We start from the raw sequence: 22,581 nt of genomic DNA, 5'->3' as shown, positions 1-22,581 counted from the left end.
TTCATGATGGACATCACAAGTGTGATCATTCAGTGAAGCACCCAGTGCAGCCTGGGATTTAGAACATTGAACTGTTTTATCCATTACAGTTTTAAGGCACATTACTATGACAACCAAGTTATGTTTTTTTGTTTTTTTTTCATGAAGATGTAAAGGCTAGGAATCATTTCCGCATGTGGCAGCAGTCCTCCCTCTTTATTGCCACTTTTCCAAGTGCACATGAACGTCCACAAGCACACAAACACACGTATAGAGGATTGAAAATGGAGCACAGTAGATGAGAGCTGCCCACACACACACACACACACACACACGCACTCCCCACTCTAACGCAGTGTGTGGGCCGGGGCTTTGGAGCCATTGCCTCCGGTTGTCCGTTAGTTAGATTCAAGCTAATTAAATTGACCCCCAGCACCCTCCTAAATGCAGCAGCAAGCAGTTGGCAGACACTGACGGCTAGTCATTTAATTAGCGAACCTGCTCCGCTGGGTTGAAATAGAGACCCACTTAATTAGCAAGGGTTTGGTTTCGCTATGGCCGTCATAGTGACATTTAGAGATCCACATTTGACATGTCTTTTTTCTTTTTGTCATGGTGCCATTGTCACAACTTTGAATTCAGATTCATTCCACAGTCACTAAAGCATGCTGTGGAAATCTGCACTGGATTTGCCTGCCTTGTGTTGTGCATTAAGCAAGCAATCAAACTTCGGTGAGATTTGTTTGAATTCATGGGAAGACGAGATATTGATTCCTTTATATTCCCCCTAAAATCTGTAGCTAACGAAAACGTGTTTCTAACAAGGGACGTGCCAATGACCCGGCAGAAGCTAACAAACCTGCTTTATGTCCAATGATAAATGTTAGCAACAAAGAGAGACACATATATATAGATATATATATAAATATAAAACAACTTCACTGACAGCTTTTAGTTTTGAGAAACTTAAACCTGCATTAATTGATTTGGCCACAACAAGAGAGACTGAACCAAAACAGCAATGTTGCAGGCCGTGAAACCAAAACATTGAGCTGTGGAGCTGAGGGGAACTGCAGTAGTAGTAGTAAAAACTGTAACTTTACAATAGCCACATCTAAATGTTCCACTGGTTAAAAGAGACTCATCAGCCATACACACGGCGTCCTCCTGGCGTGACTGTAGTTGTGTTTTAAGCGAAGTAAAAGACATTCACCAGAACCAGAATTGCATCTGTTATCTGGTGTCTAACTGAGCCGAGGTTGTGTTGTGCATAGTTATAATTGAGAGGAAACACGGAATACTTTTAAAGCATTTCTGAGTTTTCGAGGTTAGTTCACCAGGTTTATCCCCGTAGAAAAATAAATGAATGCAAATGCTCTTTTCTTTTCTTGTCTATGAGTCATGGAGCTGCAAACTGCAGGTGCAATTATTTCAGACTTTTTTTGTTGTTGTTGTTGTATTGCGAAAAATAAGTGTGCTCTCCATCAACCCCCCCCCCCCCCCCTCTCCCGCTTTTCCACTCCCAGGTGCCTGTTTCCTGACTCTGCTTTGTAGTGTTCAGGAAAAAATCGAGATGGGAGGGCGAGGTTGGGGATTGAGACATGGCAAAGAGTCTCGGAAAAAAAACAACAACACGCACATCAGAGGCGAAGCTCTGATGCTGCATCCCCAGCTCCAGCCCTTTGTAGTGCATTGAGCGGAGAGTTTGGCTGGGGGCAGGGAGGGGAGGGTGAGCGGAAAAGCCAAGGGGGGGGGATAAAGCACTGAAGGAAGGAGCGAGGCTGAGCTGTATACCAGCAGCATGGAGGAAGCAGCAGTTACTCTCCCTTGGGCTTTAGGCTTTTATCTGTCAGTTGTATGGAAACCAATCTCTCTGGCCCTACAGCTCCCAAACATCTACACTGCAGCCTAATGTGTGGATGTGAAATTTGTGTGTGTGTGTGTGTGACTTTCACATTCACAGAAATTTCCTACAATGAGAAGCCTGTAGTGACAGACCGAGCAGCAGATGAACTACACATATGTGCGCTAGGCCTGTGCATGTTTTCCTTTGCATAGCCTGCATTCACAGTCTGCACATGGGCACATTGTTACTTTGGCTCTCACACACACACACACACACACGCACACATTCGAGCTGTGCCCCACCCAAATTGATGCTCCCATTTTGCCCTCCAGTGTGTTCACAGATAAACCTTGAACCACTGATCAACAAGCCCTAAAGACAGGATTAATGTGTGTGTGTGTGTGTGTGTGTGTGTGTGTGTGTGTGTGTGTGTGTGTGTGTGTGTGTGTGTGTGTGTGTGTGTGTGTGTGTGTGTGTGTGTGTGCGCGTATGCATGCTTTTCAGTCCTATTCCAAAGTGGTGTGGCTTACGGCTCCACTCTGGCCTTTGAAGATGGAGGAATTGCTAATAGGTGTATTCCCAATTCAGCCCCACCACTGCAGTCGGCCTCCACTTCCTCTTTCCTGCCTCCCCTCCACAGTCTGCTCCATCTTTCCTTCACTTCTCGTTTACGCTGTGACGCTGTGCCTGTTTCTCCACGTGCTTCCCCTGACAAAAACACGTCTCTGTCTTAGGCCTGGTATCGTCAGTCATCTGTCTGGATTTTATTCCCCACTAAGAACAAAAGAAGTCTCTTTAAAGGAGAAGAGCCTCTTGTGGGAAGTTTATGGCATGCCCAAGAGAGCCTGACAGAAGAGCTGAAGAGGCAGGCCCAATTAAATGGATGCCACATACACGGAGGGTTCCCATGGTTTAACCACTGAATTAAGCTGCTGTAACAAGATTGTGGGGGGGGGGGAGAAGCCACACATCAACAGCATGTACTGAAGCTCAAGTTTTTCTTGTCATGTGTAAATCTGCTCAATCTTAATCCTCCTGTTTTCCTATAATTGAGAGGGGGAGCAGGTTAAGTTATAAGTCTGGAGAAAGCTGGAAAGAGTTTCAATGATAAGCCAGTTCCTCGAATACATGCAACAGCCGACCACCCTGTATCGTCAGAACAAATATGCTTCGGGGGTTGAAACAACACAGGTTTTGGTATTTATCTCTGTTTGAGCTTCCACTGAGGTTTAGTCGCTCATGTGAACCACTCGTCTGTGGTGGTTAAGGTTAACCCCAAGGTGGACGGATTCAAAAGCTGGCCCAGCGAGACAACGGCTGGTGCTCTGTGATCAATGGGCGGACGTTTGAATGCATTTCTTGTGAGCTTGGCGTTGAGAAAGCTGCCTATTTGGATCCAGGGTCTGTTAAGATGTCTCTGATTGTGGAGTTTTCATGTAAACAAACAAAAGTCATGTTGGCATTCAGTGTTACTCGCCAAAGCGCGTTCTAACAAACGTGTTGAGTGCATCTCCCTCCTCCATAAAACATTCGCAAAGCCGATTTTTAAATCCGGTGTTGTTTACATCCTATGTTTACTGGCGTGCGGTCTTCTTCCCTGCCTTTGAGTGTTGTTTCCCGCTGCCCTTATGGGTTAGACAGATGGAGAATATACAGATGTACGTATGTTATATATTGTTTAAGATTTCGTGGGATTTCTTTATTTTATAGTTGTGACTCACATTTTTTTTTCTTTTTTTTGAAGAAATTAAAACTAAAACACATGTACAAAGTCGAATTTCTACCAGAATATCTGACTTCCCATCAGTGTGCTGGGCATCCACTGGATAATGTAAATGTTGATTTTTCTCATCTCCTGGTATCTCTCATATTTATTTTTTCTATACTGCCCAGCCCAGTAAGGTGTTGTGTACGGAAGTCTGAGTGCACCCCTGACACTGTGCAGTCAGCCTGTGTGCGCGCCTCTTGTGCCGGTGTGTATGTGTTTGTGTACATTTCAGTGTTTGATTATGGGTCAGCGGAGGCCACAGGCCCACGGTGGCCTAGGCAGCCTCAGGCCTCTCAGGTTTCAGAGCCAAGCATTCCTCCCTGGCTGCTACATAGCTGTGAAAACCGCAAAGCAGCTCTAACAACAAACACTCGAGGCACTGGGGGAAAGACAGCTAACCTGTGGCTTATCAACAACAGGAGCTTTCTCTCTCTTCGGGATTTGTTCCCAATTTTTCAGGATTGCTGGTTTAATGGGAACAAAGGATTTCACCATACCAGTGCCCCCCCCCCCTCCCATTCCCTGTGTTTTGTTAGTGTAGTGTTTTGAAAGCACACGACTCCTGCTAAGTAGTGGCAGCTCTGTTTGTGTGTGTGTGTGTGTGTGTGTGCTTGTTCGTGTTTATTTGACAGTTCTACATCTTGGACCTTCTCGCTTTTTTTCCACCAAGAAGGGTGTGGAACAGTAGACTGTCTGGGCTTGGTTTTGCACTTTGTAAATAACCCAGTAGTGAAATATGCAGCTGTGTGTGTGTGTCATAATAACATAATGAAACTGTTTGTATCGCACTTTTGCGTTGGTCTCTGTAAAAATGAAAGGAATATGCTCGAAAACAGTCATAACAAGGACCGCTGACTCCATTTAGACAATCAGGATTAAAACTGAGCACTTTGTTTAAGTTCTGTGGAGGACAGATTGACAATTAGCACTGTGTTTCCCTTCATGCCAGCTGGCGTTTATGGGCCACATTAGGCATAATTGAATTTTCAGAAATTACGTTTGACACTTACTCTACAAGAGCACTAACTGACCGGCTTGAGATTATGTCTCGGAAGAGGGCATTGTAAGGAGAGTTTGGCGCATGGCTGCATCTGTTACTGCCTGACTTTGTGTCTCTCTGTGTTGGTGTGCGTGTCCCCGTTTTATTCCACGAAGGTATCTGTCAGTTAGAGCTACGACGACTAATCAGTTCGTTGATGAGCAGAAAATAGTTTGGCAACTTTTTTTGATAATCGATAAAAGTCAATTTTCAAGCCAAAATGGGAAAACGTTTGCTGGTTTCAGCCTCTCAAATGTCAGAGTCTGCTGCTGTTCCCTGTCTTGCATTATAATGACCTGAATATCTGTATGTTTTGTTCTGTTGGTCAGACGGAAGCACATGAAACAGCTATGTATATCTTCCAGTTTTAAATCAAAAATAATCTGCAGATGAATGGATCATGGAAATAATCAGTAGTTACGGCCTTACTTTCAATATGGTGCCATTAAGTTGCAGAGGCGGTGCAAAACTACTATATATACTTTTTCAGCATCCTGGTATAAGTCAGGTTCCTCTGATGTTTAGGAGGCTACAGTATCTTAAAGGAACTGCTCACTGTTCCCTTTAATGGTGTGAAACCGTGCTTTGTTTTGCGATGCTTTGTAGGGATCTGTTGAAAGGCGTATCCATGGCTAGGCAATAACAGTCTATTGTGAATCAGCTCCAGGTTAGTTGGATGTGGTGCATTCTGGGTAACTGGTGTCCTCTGGAATGTGTCAAACAAAAGGTGTGGACAGGCAGCGGGGAAATGGTTGCCGTGGGGAACCAGGTAATTTAAGGCTTTGTGTGCATTGGGGCGGCTTACAGTGAAACACCTGCCTACCTGCTGCCTCAACACAAACATTAGTTTGACTCTGTTTGTAGCTGCCACACAGTACTGCTGCTTGTGTTTGGGAGGGGTGTGTGTGTGTGTTTGTGTGTCAGGAAGTAAGAGAGAGAATGTTTAGCTGATGGGGCCCCGGAGACCATCTGAATAAAAGTGTGTGTGTGTGTCTGATTCAGGCAGCTCTTAAAATGTTTTTCAGGGGCTCTCTTAGCGTGTGTTGAGGCTGAGGTCACACCAGGACTCATTTGCTCCGCTTCCCATTCACCTAACAATATAAATCAGGGACTATTAAAATGTTTCAGTCTGGAAGGTGAAGGGGGAAATTTAACATCGCCTTGTGATTCGGGCTTATGAAAACCTTCATTCTGTGTTATGGCTGACCCTCCGATTTCGACAGGTGACTCATTTTCCTCCCCAACCCAGGAGCTGATGTAAACGACAGGACCATGCTGTCTGGGTCTGTGGGTTAGTTGTTTTGGCAGATCACTAGGTGCATCATTCTCTCTGGACCAGTAATAAAACGGCTCCAGATGCACCTGTCTGAGCAGAGAAATGCTAACGTCTGCCGCGCTCTGGAGCTAGAATCAAGGCGGTAACTCTGAGCCTTTTCCGTCTGATTCTGTGAAGTCTGTTTGGGTGTTATTAATTACCTGTAGGCATTATCATAATACAACACCACCCACACGCCCTGGGGACCTCTAAATACATCACATTTGGGTTGTAGTAGTAGTTATTTATAAGCCAGCAAAGTTCACTGACAAATAAGTGACGCCATTTTCACTGGATTTCTCTTCACTACTACAGAGGATCATTTGTCTCAGTTGTAAACCTGACATGTTTTAATGTATTTGCACACGTGTTGTGTGTTGACTGTTTCGCTGTCACATTTGGACACATAACTCTAAAACCACTGGCTGAAGCATGTATAAATACGGATTGTGCGGGGGTGCAAGGGTGACACCGTCGCTTCCTTAAAGAGCTTGTGTCTGACAGAAATTGCTCAAGTGTGATGGGCAAAGCGTTGATTTACATGAAAGTGCTGTTACAGGTTTGCTTGTTTGTTTGTGTGTGTTTTGCTTTGGGACAGGGCAGGATATCATTCAAAATGTCAGAAATAATAAATGTAGATTTCTAAAATACAGGATAAAATTGTCAGGAACAATTTGTGCAAAGAAAGTGTAAACAGGACTGATTAAAACACATTCATTTCCCACTTTTGGTACTTTGTGACGCCCATGAATAATTGACACATTCTGCACTCAAAGTTCGGTACCCAGCAGCCCCGGTGGCGGCTTCATTATAGCTGGCATGCTTAATTAGAATTAATGGCATGCAACTTCAAAAAGGTCCCGGTTTGACAGGATTCTTTACAAAAGTGAGGAAGTGCAGTCATGGCGCCGAACACGCAAAGGTGTGAACGCTTGAACTCTTTGGTAACCTTGTGATAATAATACAATCGTTTGCAGATGCCCACAGGGACTTTTGCAAATGCCCTCTTTTCACTGATCCCCAATTTTGCCAGCTTTTGTCGACGTAATCCCCGAGTGTCGATAACAAAGGTCTCTGCTCAACAACACCCGAAACCAAAATCTATCTCTATAAAGGAACTCTGCCAATACTCTTCCTCAAGTGATGGTTTTCAGTTATTGGATCCGAATGTTCAGCATCCCTCCTGGTCTAACCTCACCGTCTCTGCTTCCTTCTCTCTCTGTCTCTCTGCAGAGGATTTTCAACTCGTTTGTGTACACCGAGAAGACATCAAACGGAGAGACAGAAGTGCAGCAGGTGAGTAACAAAGGCTTCTCCTTTCCTGTGTGTGTGTGTGTGTGTGTGTGTGTGTGTGTGTGTATCTGCCTGTTTGTGCATGCATGTGCAGTGGATGGTGTCCGTTTGTGGCCTTGTGTAGTGTTCAATTCAGCAGCCGCAGCAATGAACGGACACACTCACACTCACACATCAGAGGAAAAATGGGGTTTATTAAAATTCTACGGCTGCTGTCTCATTGGCTTTGAAGTTCTCTGTCTGTTTTTCCACTTGTCTGTGCGCTGTCTCTCTCTCTCTCTCTCTCTCTCTCTCCCTCGGCTCACAATGTGAGTGCAGAGCTTGAAGGAGAGAATGGCATGTTTTTTGGAAACAAACGGAGCAGCGCCAGAAATTGGGAGGATTTGTTTCAAATGACCTTAAATCCACAGGCCAACATTCGCGTGTGCCATATTGCTCCTAGATCGGAAAAGCAATGCTCAGAATTTCTGGCGTCCGGCGTCAAGTCAAACATGATTGTGTGTGCAGGCATGGCGTATATTTGTGTGTGTGTGTGTGTTTGCACTCGGGGATCTTGGAAGAGTGACAGTAAACACCAGACTGGTAAACAGCCACCAGCAAGAACAGACAGGTTGATGTTTGTTTGCATTTCTCCTGTGACGGTGTTTCTGTGTGTGCACTAGTGTATCCATCTGTGTCACTGCAGGTGTGTGAAATGTATAGTATCTCTCGCCTGGCAGGCAGCTAGCTCATATTGGCCTCGAAGCATCGCCTCTTCTTCTTCTTCTCAATGGAAATGTAGCCTTTTCTTTGCCTACTTGCACAAAAATAATCTGTAGAGTGTTTCCAGGCTGTAGAGTCATTGCAATAACCATAACCTGTGGTGCAAGTCTCACTCGGTATGGAATAAGCGTATTCAAAAAACATCTCCTTTCACAGAAATAAGCATCCGTCCCAGTCCGTCCTTGTTGGAATAGTTGAACTATTTTATTTCCATGGCCAGCTCAAAGAGTGGCCATACATTCTAGCTGCACCCCGTCTGAGGGAGACGCCAACTAATTCAGATGACAGCTCTGGGCAGAGGGGCTGTGTCCGTGAGCCAAAGTGAGGCTCAATTAGGAGTGGGTCTGCAGAGGAAGAGAGGGCTGGGAGAGAGCAGGGAGCGAGGGCAAGGGGCTGCAGAGAGGAGCCACTGGCTCTCCCCTGGAAATTCATTATTCAGAGAGACACGCAGACATCTGCCCCTCTCTAATGACACAAGCCGTCCCTCTCTCTGTCTGTCTCCGTCGTTGTGTCTGTTGCTGTCTATCAGTCTATTCTGTTGATTTATTCTGCTTGTTTTACCCGATGACATGTGCCGTCAGAGGGGGAACTGCTTGACTGTTAATGTTTCCGTGCTGGTCCACCATTCACATGCATGCAATGCAGCTTGCAGCTAGTTCTGAAGCATGCTCAGTTTTTCGCCCTGTTAGCAGCGTGGCTTCAGAAATGGCAATGTGGGCCTGTCAGTCTTACAACTATAGGATGAATTGCGATGAAATTGTGTTCAAAAGAGGGAAATGCCTCAATAATTGGATGCACTTGCTTCACCTGCCGTGGTCTGACGTGAGAAAGGTTCAACACATTTTAGAGACACGTAATACTGAACCAGTTCAACTAGTTGTTTATGAACCCACGTGAGGTGTTCAAATTGACAGAGTGGCATTCAGCATCAGCTCAGTCTACCACTCCGGCTTTGTGTGTGAGGGAGTGTTACGGCCGTCAGCCTCAGTCCAGGTAGATGCAGCCTTCACAAGGTGACATTTAGAGAAATGGAAGGAAAAGGACAACCAAAAGTGGTTCCATTCAAGTGAAAAATGAGATTTTGATTATGTCACCATTTCGTCAGGTCTACACTGCTGACATGTTGTGTCCACCATTGTTATTGTTTTACTGCATGTATTCCTGCATTGAGGATATCAGTTGTAGGCATAAGACCACTAATACCTACAACAAGCCAGTGCAGTCATCTTTGCAATTTCTGATCTTGCCATATACTGTAAATCTAATACATTTAGTCAGTTTTTCTTAACATATAAAATTACATTTAAGCAAACAACCCACAGCCTCAGCTTGATGTGTGGTATCTAGCTGTAATCATCTATCTTATTGTAAGACACATTTTTTAGCAGGACGTTTTTCCAGTTTTGCATTAAAAGACATTGTCTTACTTTATCGAATCATGCTGAATAGTTACATCACCATCGGTAAAGCGTCAGCACTTTAACAAACCTTTTAGACAATCAGTGGAAGCAACATGTCCACTTCTCACACCAGTGAAAATGCACTAATTAAATAACAAAATGTGCAGTCAAGTGTCCGCTTGTGTGCTCACAGCTTCCAAGCTCTGCAGAACTCGACTAGTGTCCCACTGTTCGTACGCATCCCTACTATAACCTCATCCCTGCACTGCAAAGTAGGTCTTGGGCTTGCCATAAACACTACTGCCAGTGGCTGTGGTTGAAGGCTGGCTGGCAAACCTCATAACTCCAGCTCAAGATTTCAGGGTGCGCCCTTTCGACTCACTCCCGTTCTGCGGCTGGACCAACCCCACTGGGCGCTGCAAACCCTGAAAGCTGGTTGGATGGGTCGGAGAGTAGAGAGAGAGAGAGGTAGCCCCGTGTTTTGGAGAGTGTGGTTGATCTGCAGAGCGCAGGTTTGCTTTGGTTGAACTGTGGCAGACTGTAACCGAAGCTTTAACTTGCACGGCTCGGAGTTTCTGGTTTCTCTTTAGTCGCTCTGTTAAAAGTCAAGTCTTACTTTCTCCTTTCTGCCTCTCTCTCTCCCCCGGCTATGGAAACACTCCTCCGCTGAACACTGGCCCATTTTCCCCTTTTTAATACAAAGTCCACTGCAGCTAATTGCCATGCTGCCATGCATGGACCGTACTGTGTGTGGGGGAGTACCACGTTTATGTGTTTAACTTTATGTCCGTGTGTGAGAGCGCACATGTTAGTGTCTTGGTGTGTGTGTGTGTGTGTGTGTGTGTGTGTGTGTGTGTGTGTGTTCCTTGTGGTGGAGTAGGAGTAATTGTGGGCTGTGCCTCAGGCCCCTGTTAAACCCCTAATAGGAATAGCGGACGGGTGATTAGGTGTACAAGCGGTCAGTGGGTCGCGGTGCATTTCCCTGTTCCTGGCTTGAATCGCAGCCCTTTTGCAGGCACCGGTAATTATGGGATGTGAACAAAGGGGGTCTAGTTACTGTGGAAATAAGCCTTTTTCTGTATTCAACTAGGCTGAGTAGGTAACTTACAATGGCTTTGGAAAGTATTCAGACCACTGCCATTTTCCTACATTTTTTTCTGTTAATGTTGCCATCAATGCACACATAATACCTTTATGATGAATTTTTGTGAAAGAAAGAAACTTGATTTGCACATTTGCAAATTTGCACATATTCTGACGCTTTGGTGCGACTTTCTCAATACATCCCTTTTGCTTGAATCATCCCTGAGTTCTTTAGAAGCTGATTGGATGGCCACTGTGGCCCAAACAGAATGCTGAAACCAACTGCTGGTGGCAGAACACAGTATATACTTCACTGATGTCCAGCTATAGATACCTGCTGAAAACATTAGGTGGATGTGTGATACATTCATTATGTACCCCAAAAAATCCAGTTTCCATTTTTTTCAGAACCATAATAACTCCTTTTCTATGCATGAAGGTGTCTCAAAACATCACAACTCAGTGCTCACCACATCATTTCTGAAATATGTCACAGGTTTTAGACGAGTTCTAACTAGTAATTAGTTCTTTGAAAGATCTTGAGTAAACCAATGGATGGTGTGACAGTTTTCAAGTTAAGAGGATAATCTGTAACAGATTACATGCATGTGATGTTTCAGATTAAGTGGATGTGAGTTCCTCACAATTCCCCATAACATCCTTTCAAGGCATTTTGGCAAAAGAAAGCAAGAACAGGAACCTGTTGTGAAGAGCTGCTGGTGCGCTGGTTATTAATGTCCCCCAGGAGGCTGCTACAGAGCTGGTTATTAGTTTCCCCAAAGGAGCTGGAACCCCATTTTCAAAGAGCACTGTGAGATGTGTGCTCAACCAGAACCCAGTCCTTCAGAGGAAGAAAGACAAAGTATAATGTATGCATGTCCAGGGGCCTGCATGAAGGGCCCGAGTAAACACAGACTGAATTAGCTGTTATGCCTTTGTTAACTAGAAACACCATTTTTGTCCTTCCTGGGTTTCATGCATTTTAAAGGTAATTTACACCATAAAACAGGATTCTCTAGATTTTTCTCAATAGTGTATTTAAAATGTGAATTGTGCAAGGCATTCGCAAAACGAAATACAGCCTACATGAATGCACTACACAAGATAGCAGGCGGTAGAACCATCTTAACATATATAAGAACTGGAATGTTATAACCTAAAAACAGCTTTTCCACAAATATTTACAATGCCTCCGCTCCCAACTTTCACATTATATTGGCCCTGTGTTGTATTTTAGGGTGGATTTTCTCATTAAGATGATGAAGGGTGTGCTGTGTGGAAATGGAGAGTGATTTTTGGTTCTGCAGCCTCAGACATCCATCACACGGCTCTGCTTTTAACAGTGATGGATTTCACACAGCCTGAGGTCTTTAATATTGCTCAGCTTCATTTGTGATTATTGAATTGTATGTGTGTACTTGTGTATGCATGGATGTTGGACGCTCAGAATTGACTGATTGTGTGTGTGTGTGTGTGTGTGTGTGTGTGTGTGTGTGTGTGTGTGTGTCTATATAAAAGTCTATAGTCACTCATTTGCCAGATTTGTAGTTTTGAGGAAATTATAAGCACAGATACAATTTAGGTGTTGAGGTTTGTAGAGTTAAATTTCTGGCAACCTGAGGACAGAGACAGCACTGGGTGCTTTGCACCGATGTACAATTCTAGTGTTACCTTAAGATCCATCACGTCACTGTTGCGGAAAGAGGGCTAAATTTAGGAGTCAGCTATTTATATTAAAAGCTCAAAAACAGAATAAAGGCAGGGGTCACAGTGAAAGGAAGCTTGTTTGAGAACAAAGCAGCAAAAAGAAAGAGCGAAGGAGATGCGCTTGAGAAGTAAGCAGCTAAGAAAATAAATTGAGATTTATTTAAAAAAAGAAAAATAGAAATAGATTGAGTTGGCAGCAAATAAGATACAGTGTGGACAAAAGACAAATGAATGGAAAGGCTTGAAAGTAAACTGTTCTGACCTGCAGAAATACGGTTAAATACACAATTAAAATATATTAACATTGTGATAAACAGACACAAAGTGTTTGTGTGTATTTTATGTGTCCTTTCTGTAAGCACCTGGTGATACTGCAGTTTTTCACTTTGATATGACGTACATCAATGTAATGTAAAGTACAGTTAGTAGTAAGTGAAGTATTGTGTATGAGGGTTGTAACCTTTTTTTTAAAATGATATAGTATAGTATATACATAAATCATAAGATACGAGCTGACCAAATTACAGAAATTTTAGAATTTATAGAAAGACTTGCATAATGTTTATAGCCCATAATTTTAAAGAACTGCTTAACTTGATCCCCTCTTCCCTGGTAGGAAGCCAGCGGTGTGTGTTTCTGGTATTCCGGTGTCACCAGGTTCCCACTATTCCCACAGCATGTGCTACTAATGTGCAACACCTTAGAACCACAGTTAACAAAACCCAACTTGTAATCACTGCTTTTATTGGGTGTCAGTACTAATTGAGTTTGAACAGGCTTGGTGGCATTGATCTACCCGTGTGTGTGTGTGTGTGTGTGTGTGTGTGTGTGTGTGTGTGTGTGTGTGTGTGTGTGTCCTTGTGCAGATCCTTTGATGCAATACTTGTGATCTTTCACCTGTCACCACTAAACTAATCATTGTCTCTATAATGCGTCTGTGTTTCCCCTTTGCAGTTGGCCAAAAAGATCCGTGAGAAGTTTAACCGCTACCTGGATGTGGTGAACAGGAACAAACAGGTGGTGGAGGCCTCGTACACCGCTCACCTCACCTCTCCACTCACTGCGATACAGGACTGCTGCTCCATACCTGCGTCTATGATGGAGTGAGTAACTTTCTCCTTAACACACACACACACACACACACACACACACACACACACACACACACACACACACACACACACTTTCCTCTCTTTCTTTGTCTCTCTCATAATACTCTTTCATAACACTCCCACAAAAATCTCTGCAGGAGGTTTATTCTCTGTCTGTGAACCCGCCTCCCACTGTTAGCACCTGCACTCAGCTCCCTATACATTGCTTTATGCTTCAACTACACACACACACACGCACACACACACACACACGCACACAAATCCCCATGCCTCCCTTGTTCGTCTTTGGATTACATCACATAATGTACAGCCTTGAGCGGTGCTGGCACGCTCTGATATTGGGCAGCGTTAAACTTAACCACTATTTCAGAACCTAGTCAGTAGTCGTGCCAGTTTCTGCTTTGCTGCAGTGCACTTTGACATTAAAACGTTTTATGGTACCTGGAGCCCAGGAAGGCAGCGAGATATTGGCTTTTCGTGGATAATGATGTTTTTTTTGAAAGCCCGGAGATTTGATGGCATCAGCTCATATTCACTAGATAATTGATTTCATCATGAAATGTCAAAACTTCTAAACCTTTTGAAACACGCATGTTGTTATTAATGTCAAAATGACACAAAATTGGATTTTCAGACCAAAATGAGGTTTGTGAAAAGGGCGCCCACATGACAAAAGTGTCTATTTTTATGAAACTGGGTGTGAGACTGAATATGTCAGATGGAAGTCCTCCACTGAGAGAGTTTGAAATTGCCCCAGCCTGTAGCGTAGGCCCAGCTTTTCAGCCAATCACCAACTCCAGCAGGCGAAAACGCAGTTCAAAGCCGAGAGAAAGAGAGAGAGAGAGAGAAAGAGAGAGAGCTGCTTTCAGTTCTAATCTACAGAGCAGCAGCTGTCTCTACCCCTCATCCCCTCTCTCTCTCGCTCTCTCTCCATTTCTGCCCCCCCCCCCCCCCCCCCTTTATCAGCCGATGTAACCAGTTTTTGCTCTCTGAAGTTTTCGCGCTGCAGACTTCACAGGCTGCAAGGTCACCTGTCTTTTCTCCAGCCGTGCAGAGAGGAGGCTGCCTGGCTCAAGGCCGCCGGCCACCTGTAGCCGAATCATGCACACGACATACTGTACATACATTCAGCAGCTGCTCACACGCAAACGTGTTGTATTTATGCCCTGACATGTGCAGTCTAAACCCAAGGATTTACAGCTTTGAGAGACAGTTTGAGGCAGAAACTGTTGAGAAAAAGATTATATAAGAAGGATGTAGGAAGGTAGGAAGGATGGAATGATGCAGGGGAGGTCACGTGGTGGTGGTTGGCGGGGGGTGGACATACCAAACTGAAGCTGAGTCTGACGGATCCCTGAACTTCAAAGGATCTTCCTCGGGGGAGGAAAAAGGCACGGAGCTCTCTCGCTTTTATTTTTTTGGGTTTAGGCAGGACCGTGAGATACTTTTAGGAGCAGTATGCCGAATCATTTAGCACTCTGCATCAGCGAAGCTAGCTGAAGAATCAAGCACCTCTTAGGTTAGATTACGCTTCGATATTTTCCTGCTGTGTGTCTGAAACTGACTGTAGGCAAAAACAAAATCATTGTTGTTCTTAAAATGGCTAGTATAGTCATTTCAGGGGACCTGTGCCAGAATTGGGACGGGACTTAAGCTCTCTGTAGTCCACTTCAGAGTGTCCTTCATTAGTCTCAGGCATCAGCTGCTTCTGGGGGTCTCGGTCAGGTCAGCCAGTTTAGAGGGGGATCAGGTGGTTCACAGGGTGTCCGTGTCTGTTAGCCGTCAAGCTAGCAGGCTATCATTTCACAGGGAGGCCACCGAGGGCAGTGCTTAGCGCCCAGTGGTATGCTTTAATCACTGCTCGGCCTCAGCGACAGGCTGTACCTGAAAATAGCAAATGTCTGTGACGGGTAGAGCTGGTGTGTGTGTGCATGTGTGTCTGTATGTTTATGGTTTTAACGTGCAAACTCATTTCAACAGTCCCATTGCTATGCAGCTGTAAAAGTGAGAAGTGTGCTTGGGAGCAGCCCAGATGGCACTTAGCGGTCTCATTTCACCAGTAGTTCTGGAAGAGATAAGCTGTGCAAGGAAAATGCTATTCATATGATCCTGAAGAGGTAAACAAATGACTGTCTTACCAAAATAGCAGCAGAAGAGAAAGGTAAAGGGAAGGTGGAGGGAAACAAAGCATGGCAAGGTCTCCCTAAAGATGCCTGCAGGCATGCCCACATCACAGTGTTTGACCTCAGTCAAGAGTCTGACGTTTGTCCCATGATTCAGCCTAAAGAGCACCTGTATTTCCAAATGAAACGTGAAGGCGCTGAAGTTATTACATTTCATCCCAAGGGAAACATGAATGTTTGTCCCAAATTTCATGGCTCTCCCTCCCACACCAGGTATTTTGCTCAAAAATACCCTCATGGTGCCGCCTCACATAAAGCCTCTGCCATGACTTACCTTTTGACAACAATTTGAAGAAATACTTTTTCCAACCTCGACAGATACTCTCCAATACCATAAGATATGCCACCTCTGTTTGGGACAGGAAGATTTTCTTTTAATAGGAAAAAAAAACAGTTGGAATCACAAATCATGACAAGAGTTTTGCTTCTAGCCTCATGACTTATACATGTAAATATCGAGGATTTCTTTCTTTTTCTTTTAAACTAAAACCTTTCAGAATGCAGTCTTGACAGTATATCGTCGAGACAACTGAGATGTGCGTTGTGTGGCTCCAGTTCGTACCACAAAACCGAGATAATATCTAATGTATTAATTGCAGGTTTCTCAGCTGAAAGTGTTATACGCATGTTGGGTTGCACACCTCCTTTTTGCTGTGTCCCAACATGAGAAAGTCACCAGCATTTATTTTTTCATGCACCTGCGTTGCTGAACAGAACCCCAGATGCTTAACTCCACTCCAGTGATCACAGGATTGCTATACAATATGTAGTAATATCATATGTGGGGATGATATTGCAGAATTTCCAATACCTTCACTCATAAATTAAACATAAAGATTACAGACAGCATAGTGCTAATACAGAGCTCCTGTTTCCGATGAGGAATTCTCACTATCTGAGCTATTGGCAGATTTACCGTCCAGATCAAGAGTACATGTGGCGTGAGTGAGCAGCTACTCCGAGATAGAGCCTCACATCAAGCTGATCTTCTGGTCGCTCAGTCAGCTCGATGATGATACCTCTGTTTGCACATTAGAGAGGGAGATGCCAAAATACCAGGCAGGTTGGGAGGGGGTTTGTTTAAGTGACCTTAACAGGTGTAAATGTTGGGCCACTATCACAACTTTTTTTTCTCTCTCTCCCCACATGCCTCTGTTAATGTCAACCTCTTCCTCTTTCCTACCTCGCTCCTCGTCCTTGCCTCCCTTACACATTTCCCTTCCTTCCCTGCTTCCATTTATTTATTCCTCCTTCCAGCCTCTGTTTATCTTGCATGACACACTCCCTTCCTCTTCACCTTCCTTCAAATCCGTCCCTTTTTTTTGATTTCCCCTCCTACGTTGATATTCAAGGACAGGTTAAGCAGTCTTTGCGTCTCCACTGTCTGGCCTGTTTCCGGTACTTGCATACCCATTCAGACTTTGACGAGTCTAAACAATAGCAGTCATCATCCAATATCTCAATCAAATGCATGCAGTACCAAGGCTTTTTTTAAATTTATTTATTTATTTATTTTTATACAAATCTCAGCACCGTAATGTTTAATAGTGCTCTTTCCATCTGTTAACAGTCACCCACAATCCAAACGTTTTTAGTCAAATGAAAGTCATAGGATCCCCTCGACTAATCGGTTACTTGGTTTAACCTACAAAATAAATCTTTTACATTGTTTCTCCAGGATTATTGTCCCCCAGCACATACGTGCAGCTATGCAGGGAGATCTCTTTAAAATCTAGTGCTTATTAACGACCCAAGCATAAATGTAAATGTTACTGGTATGCGGCACACATTTCCAGCTTGAGTAATGCAGTAAATTGTCCATAAATCTATAAAATAAAATAAAAAGGTTTTGTAGTTCACCGTAAAAGCCTCGTCCTGGACAAGGAGACTAAGAGTGAGCAACCCTACCATGATTACAGAACAGAGCCCCAAAGGTATTGTAAATATGAAAGTACAGAAACAAGAGAACTAGATGTACTAAAGTATAGACTACTCTCAAATTATTTACGTTTGTCCCTTCTTGGCACAAGGTAACTAAGTATCATCAGTGAAAGAACAACATAATGTGTCCACAGGTAGTACAACACTTGAATGAATCTAGTAAACATATTCACAAGAGTAACGGTACAAAAAGTAAAGCACACAACAGTTATACAGTCATTTAACAGTTACTCATGTTGTATTAGCAACAAAGTAGCCTCGGGCAGCTAGTATAGTAGCTAGCTTGGTTAGCAGTAAACTGATCACAGAAAAAACAGCTGTGATAAATTTAGTCCCTCCGGACGATGCTCCAACAAGTGTATTTGGGGATTCGATTATAGATGCTTATCCATATTTGCTTGGTCACAAATCTGACAAAATGGTGGATGTAACAATGTCAGTTAAACGGCCACGGAACTCTGCCAGTAGTGGTTGCTAACAGCAACAGAATGTTCAACTGAAACCAACTGCTGGTGGCAGAATAACCTGAGTGGTAGCTGCCAGAAGCCCTCACAACATTCCTTACTAATTTTGCATTGTGGTGTAATGACTTGGACCAGATTCAAGTGCTTATAGGCATTTTACTTTTGAGATGCTTAAAGGGCCTCTGACTGCAAGGGTCGCCCTCAGGTCAGCCAGGGCTGAGGGGCCTACTGTCAGAAGCCTCTGGGCTCCGGCCCCATTGGACCAGTCTGTAATCCATCCTGTACGATACCCCCACTCCAATCCTAGTTGATCCTCCCTTGCCCTCTCTAGTAGGTAGGTTTATGGACAGGACAGTAGTGTGAGGGTCTAAATGAAGGAGGGGATAGAAAGGACGGCAAACATGACATACTGGAACTGGTAACAGGCTCAGATACACCTCCTGGGTGATGTTTTGAGGCAGTTATTTTCACAACATAGCAACAAGCATTCCTTCAGTGACGTTATCTCAGCTACTATTGTATGGCATTTCTGTTGGCAGTACTTTCCAACTGTCTTGACTGAGTTATTGATGTATTATGCATAGCTGCACAATCTAATGCAATTCAGTACAGCAGCCTTCAATAAAACATTTAAGACAACAAGACATTGTTGAGGCCTAGTTAGTGGAGGTTAGTGTTTCAGATTGCGTGATTTTGAAAGGTGTTGCTAATATTGTGTCCACACTCGTTTAGCAAACAATAAAGTTGTTCTTTATGCTACTAAGCGTTGCTGGAGTTTTGACCCCTTCGGACTTATTCCCCTGTCGCCATGCACCTTGGAAGTAGGTGAAGTATTGCCAGAAATCCCTACCCAGCGTCCGCCCCCTTTAAACACACACGAGGGAGGCCAGAATATTAGGAACGCCTCTCAGTTTAATGCAGTCAACGCATTGCAAAGAGCACAGGATCACAATCTACTAAAGTGTTTTTTTTCTCTGGTGTCTCCCTTGTTGTGAAAGAGCTGCTGGATACCAAACACGACTGCGAAATCCACTCTACATATTGATATCACAATCGAATGTGTTTGGATAGAGCTTTTTTTTTTTAAAAGCACTCACCATTCTCCAGCTAGCATGTTGCCTGCAGCACTGCTGCTATTCACTGAGGGATTGCCAACACATTAGAAAGGGTATTACTCTTGACGTTGGAGCTCGCACAACAGCAAGCCTCTTCAAGGTAATTGTACTCACTGGGCTTTTTGAATGGCGTATGATTGCCTCCTCTGTGGATATATATGGTTCCTGCAGCAGGGTACAGCTTAATATAATGGATTTTATAAACAGTGGATGGCTAGTAACTGCTGAACACAGCAGGTGTGCTGCCTTATTTAGAGGCGTCTGCCTGTTTCACTCTGTGCTACAAGGCTCCATGTCTTTTCTCCAGTGTCTTACTGTAGATTTGTATTTCCAAAATTGGAAAATTTCCCCCGCAAGACCCCTTGTGGTTCCTCAGAACTGATGCATTGTATGTATTTGTTAGACTTCAATCTGGGTTTAAAGCAAATAAGAAATGTAAGGTTTCAGTCAAACTTCAGGGAAACATTGGTAAATTGTAATTTGAATCTTTCTCAAGGACGCTCACAGGCCCATTACTGGAGTGGTCTATCGGTTGAATTGTCCTTCAGGATCATTTCCAATTACTGCATAGAGAACAATCCCTTTTGGGAGGTATGGTAATCAAGCAAGCATTCCTGCAATACATTATTGATATGCACATTCAGTGGAAGAATTATTTAAAGCACCGTGTGCATTCAATTTGGAAAATTCATGGATGAGAGTTTGGATTTACACAGTTATTCTTCATATTCCATAAATCAGCTCTTGTATTGTTGTTCGTGCTTGTGAGTCCAGCCTTTTGGCAAAACAGATTTTTTTTTTTGCCCTCATTAAGATGTCTGATCGGAATGGAAGCCCTCCTCCCTGCATGCTCGCTCTCGCTCTCTCTCTCTCCCTCTCTTCTCTCTCCCTCTCTCTCTCTCCCTCTCTCTCCCTCCTTTCTCTCTCCCTCTCTCTCTCTCGCTCTCTCTCTCCCTCCTTTCTCTCCCTCTCTCTCTCTCTCTCCCTCTCTCTCTCCCTCCTTTCTCTCTCCCTCCTTTCTCTCTCCCTCCTTTCTCTCCCTCTCTCTCTCTCTCTCCCTCTCTCTCTCCCTCCTTTCTCTCTCCCTCCTTTCTCTCTCCCTCCTTTCTCTCTCCCTCTCTCTCTCTCGCTCTCTCTCTCCCTCCTTTCTCTCTCGCTCTCTCTCTCCCTCGCTCTCTCTCTCCCTCCTTTCTCTCTCACTCTCTCTCTCCTTCCTTTCTCTCTCGCTCTCTCTCTCTCCTTTCTCTCCCTCTCTCTCTCTCTCTCTCTCTCTCTCTCCTTTCTCTCCATCTCATATGTTTTTTTGATGTGGAATTCAAAGGGGCTGCAAATGTATTTTTTATCTGGCACATATTTTACCAAGCGGCCTGCCCACCCCTTCTATGCAAAGTGGGTTGAAGGAGAATGGTAATGACTTTGGCCTTATGGGACTCCAAATGAGTGAAGTTCAAACGCAGCCTGTACATCACAGCGCCTGTCAATCAAACCTGGCCAGTGCAGAGGGAGCCAAAGAGTGTGTTGCGTGTGTGTGTGTGTGTGTGTGTGTGTGTGTGTGTGTGCACGTGCGTTTATGTATACACGTGTGTGTCTGTATCTTGCGAGGGGGGGAGGCAGTCTAGTTGGAGGGATGGAAGGATCAAAGCACCTAGGCTTGGTGCAGTGCAGGCTGCTCCTCTGCATACCTCCCTTTTTGTCAGCTCCAGAGATATGGGCTGTGGAAACCAGGCTTTACCATCAACACACACACGTAAGACATTTTAAAATAACTTATGCTGCTGCTTAACACTAAAACAAATTACTGAAAAACGATGTGTGAAGATGTTCGTAGAAAAGCCACGTGTAAAGATGTGCCGACATGTCTCACCTTTATGACACCTCTTTAACACATTAGGGTGTGTGTGCACACTCACGGACAACACTGCATTACCGGTCCACATCTTTTACACTACGGTTACACAGGCCAGTTACAGTGCAGGCAAGCCACTCTCAGGAGACGTATCCTCAGTGCTAACAGTCACATTATTCAGCACACGAGAGAAGGAGCATATTAGAAAATATTGTGAAGCCTTTCACCAAACTTCCTCATCAACCAGGCTGAGAACAGCTGATTAACACCTGAATTGGGCAATAGAAGTGTCCCTAAATGTCAGCCCCGCACATCATATTCATACATATATTGTTAAGAATAATAGTAATCTAAATGTCAAAACCTCAGGAACTGCATAGCAGTGGTATTTAGTGCCCTTATCTTCAGACTGAGTCGTCCTGTACCATTCAATCAGGACTCCATTGTAATTTTAGATGGGAAGAGCTAATAAATGAGTGCATATGTTATCTAGATTTAGTAACGGCAATAGTCTTCTCAACATAAGAATCTGACGACATGAACAACATCGTTTTTGAAATATGCCGTACTCTCAACATCTGCAAGATCTTCATAGAAACATTGAGGAAACAATGGCTCAGCGACAAACAGCGATGGTCCTGCAAATCTTCTGTCGTCAGTTTACTGTCGTGTTGAAAATGACTGAGGGAATGGGGGGGGGGGGGTAGAAGATTTGACAAAGAGACTGATAATACAATACAATCGGGGCTCTGTGACAGATGATTTGAATCAAATTAAGCGGGCGGACACTCGGATGCACTCAGGGAACTGGGTATTAGCTTTGTTGGGAGAAGAGCAGAATTCAAGCAGTTTCCCATGGAAAATATTATTCACTTGCCATAACTCCCACTTTAATATGAGGTCTGGGCAACAGATGATATAGCCTGCGATACAATTCAGCTCAAATGAAACAAGCGGGGTCTATTAGCTTCAACAGATGTTTCCCGTAATTGGATTAACTTCATGCTTTCACATATATTTCTTCACTGTTTGTGTATATTGTGTAGATCTCAGTCAGTAGCTTTGACGTGAACGTTAACCATAAAGTCGGAGGTATCTGGAAACCTGTGAGTTTGGTTTTATTGGAAGTAAAGCTGTAAAGTCGTAAATCTGTTGGTGCTGGAGAGAAAAGTCAGAGTTGCTCCACCAACAAATGAGTCGGACACGCTCTATAAATGTCTCCAATGTTGCCTGTTTGTGTGTATTTAGGTTTGATGGAAACTTCAATACCAACGTCTCCAAGACCATCTGCTGTGACAGACTTTCCCCCACCGTCAACAGCCGCGCTTTCAACCCTGGACGGGACCTCAACTCAGGTTTGTTAGACACAAAACACACGCACACACACACACCAGATGAAGCTACAATAATTTGCTGGTATACAAACTGACCTGGTTTAACAAATGAAACATGGACACACACCATTTAAACTTAGGAATTCATTCTTTTCAATTTCATTCTTCTTTCTTTTTTTTATACTGTTGACTGCACTCCAAATGCTGAATAATTTTACAGCAGTTGCCATGGCAACGGGTTTTTAATTAAGAAGTTGTATTATCTCTTCTATTCTTCTTATCCTCTGAAATGTTAAAAGGAGAGGACATTGATCTGAGATGGACATAATTAGCTGTGCGTGTCGGAGGAGATGTTTTTTACATTCTCTCCTGTGCTCCCTCACTCACACTTTCT

At 43.9% G+C, this 22,581-nt stretch overlaps 1 protein-coding gene across 1 annotated transcript in view; it reads left to right on the top strand.

Annotated features, from left to right (window-relative positions):
- The window catches only part of cachd1 (cache domain containing 1), a 76,966-nt gene that overhangs the window by 21,743 nt on the left and 32,642 nt on the right, over positions 1 to 22,581 (top strand). The window contains exons 2-4 of the mRNA XM_070909157.1: positions 7,181 to 7,243; positions 13,147 to 13,295; positions 22,102 to 22,208. Coding sequence (XP_070765258.1) covers positions 7,181 to 7,243; positions 13,147 to 13,295; positions 22,102 to 22,208 — 319 coding nt within the window. The remainder of the gene's footprint in view (positions 1 to 7,180; positions 7,244 to 13,146; positions 13,296 to 22,101; positions 22,209 to 22,581) is intronic.

Source organism: Enoplosus armatus, chromosome 7, assembly GCF_043641665.1.
Source record: "Enoplosus armatus isolate fEnoArm2 chromosome 7, fEnoArm2.hap1, whole genome shotgun sequence".
Lineage (NCBI taxonomy): Eukaryota > Metazoa > Chordata > Actinopteri > Centrarchiformes > Enoplosidae > Enoplosus > Enoplosus armatus.
Note: the sequence above shows the minus strand (reverse complement) of the source record. Positions and strands in the feature narration are given on the sequence as shown.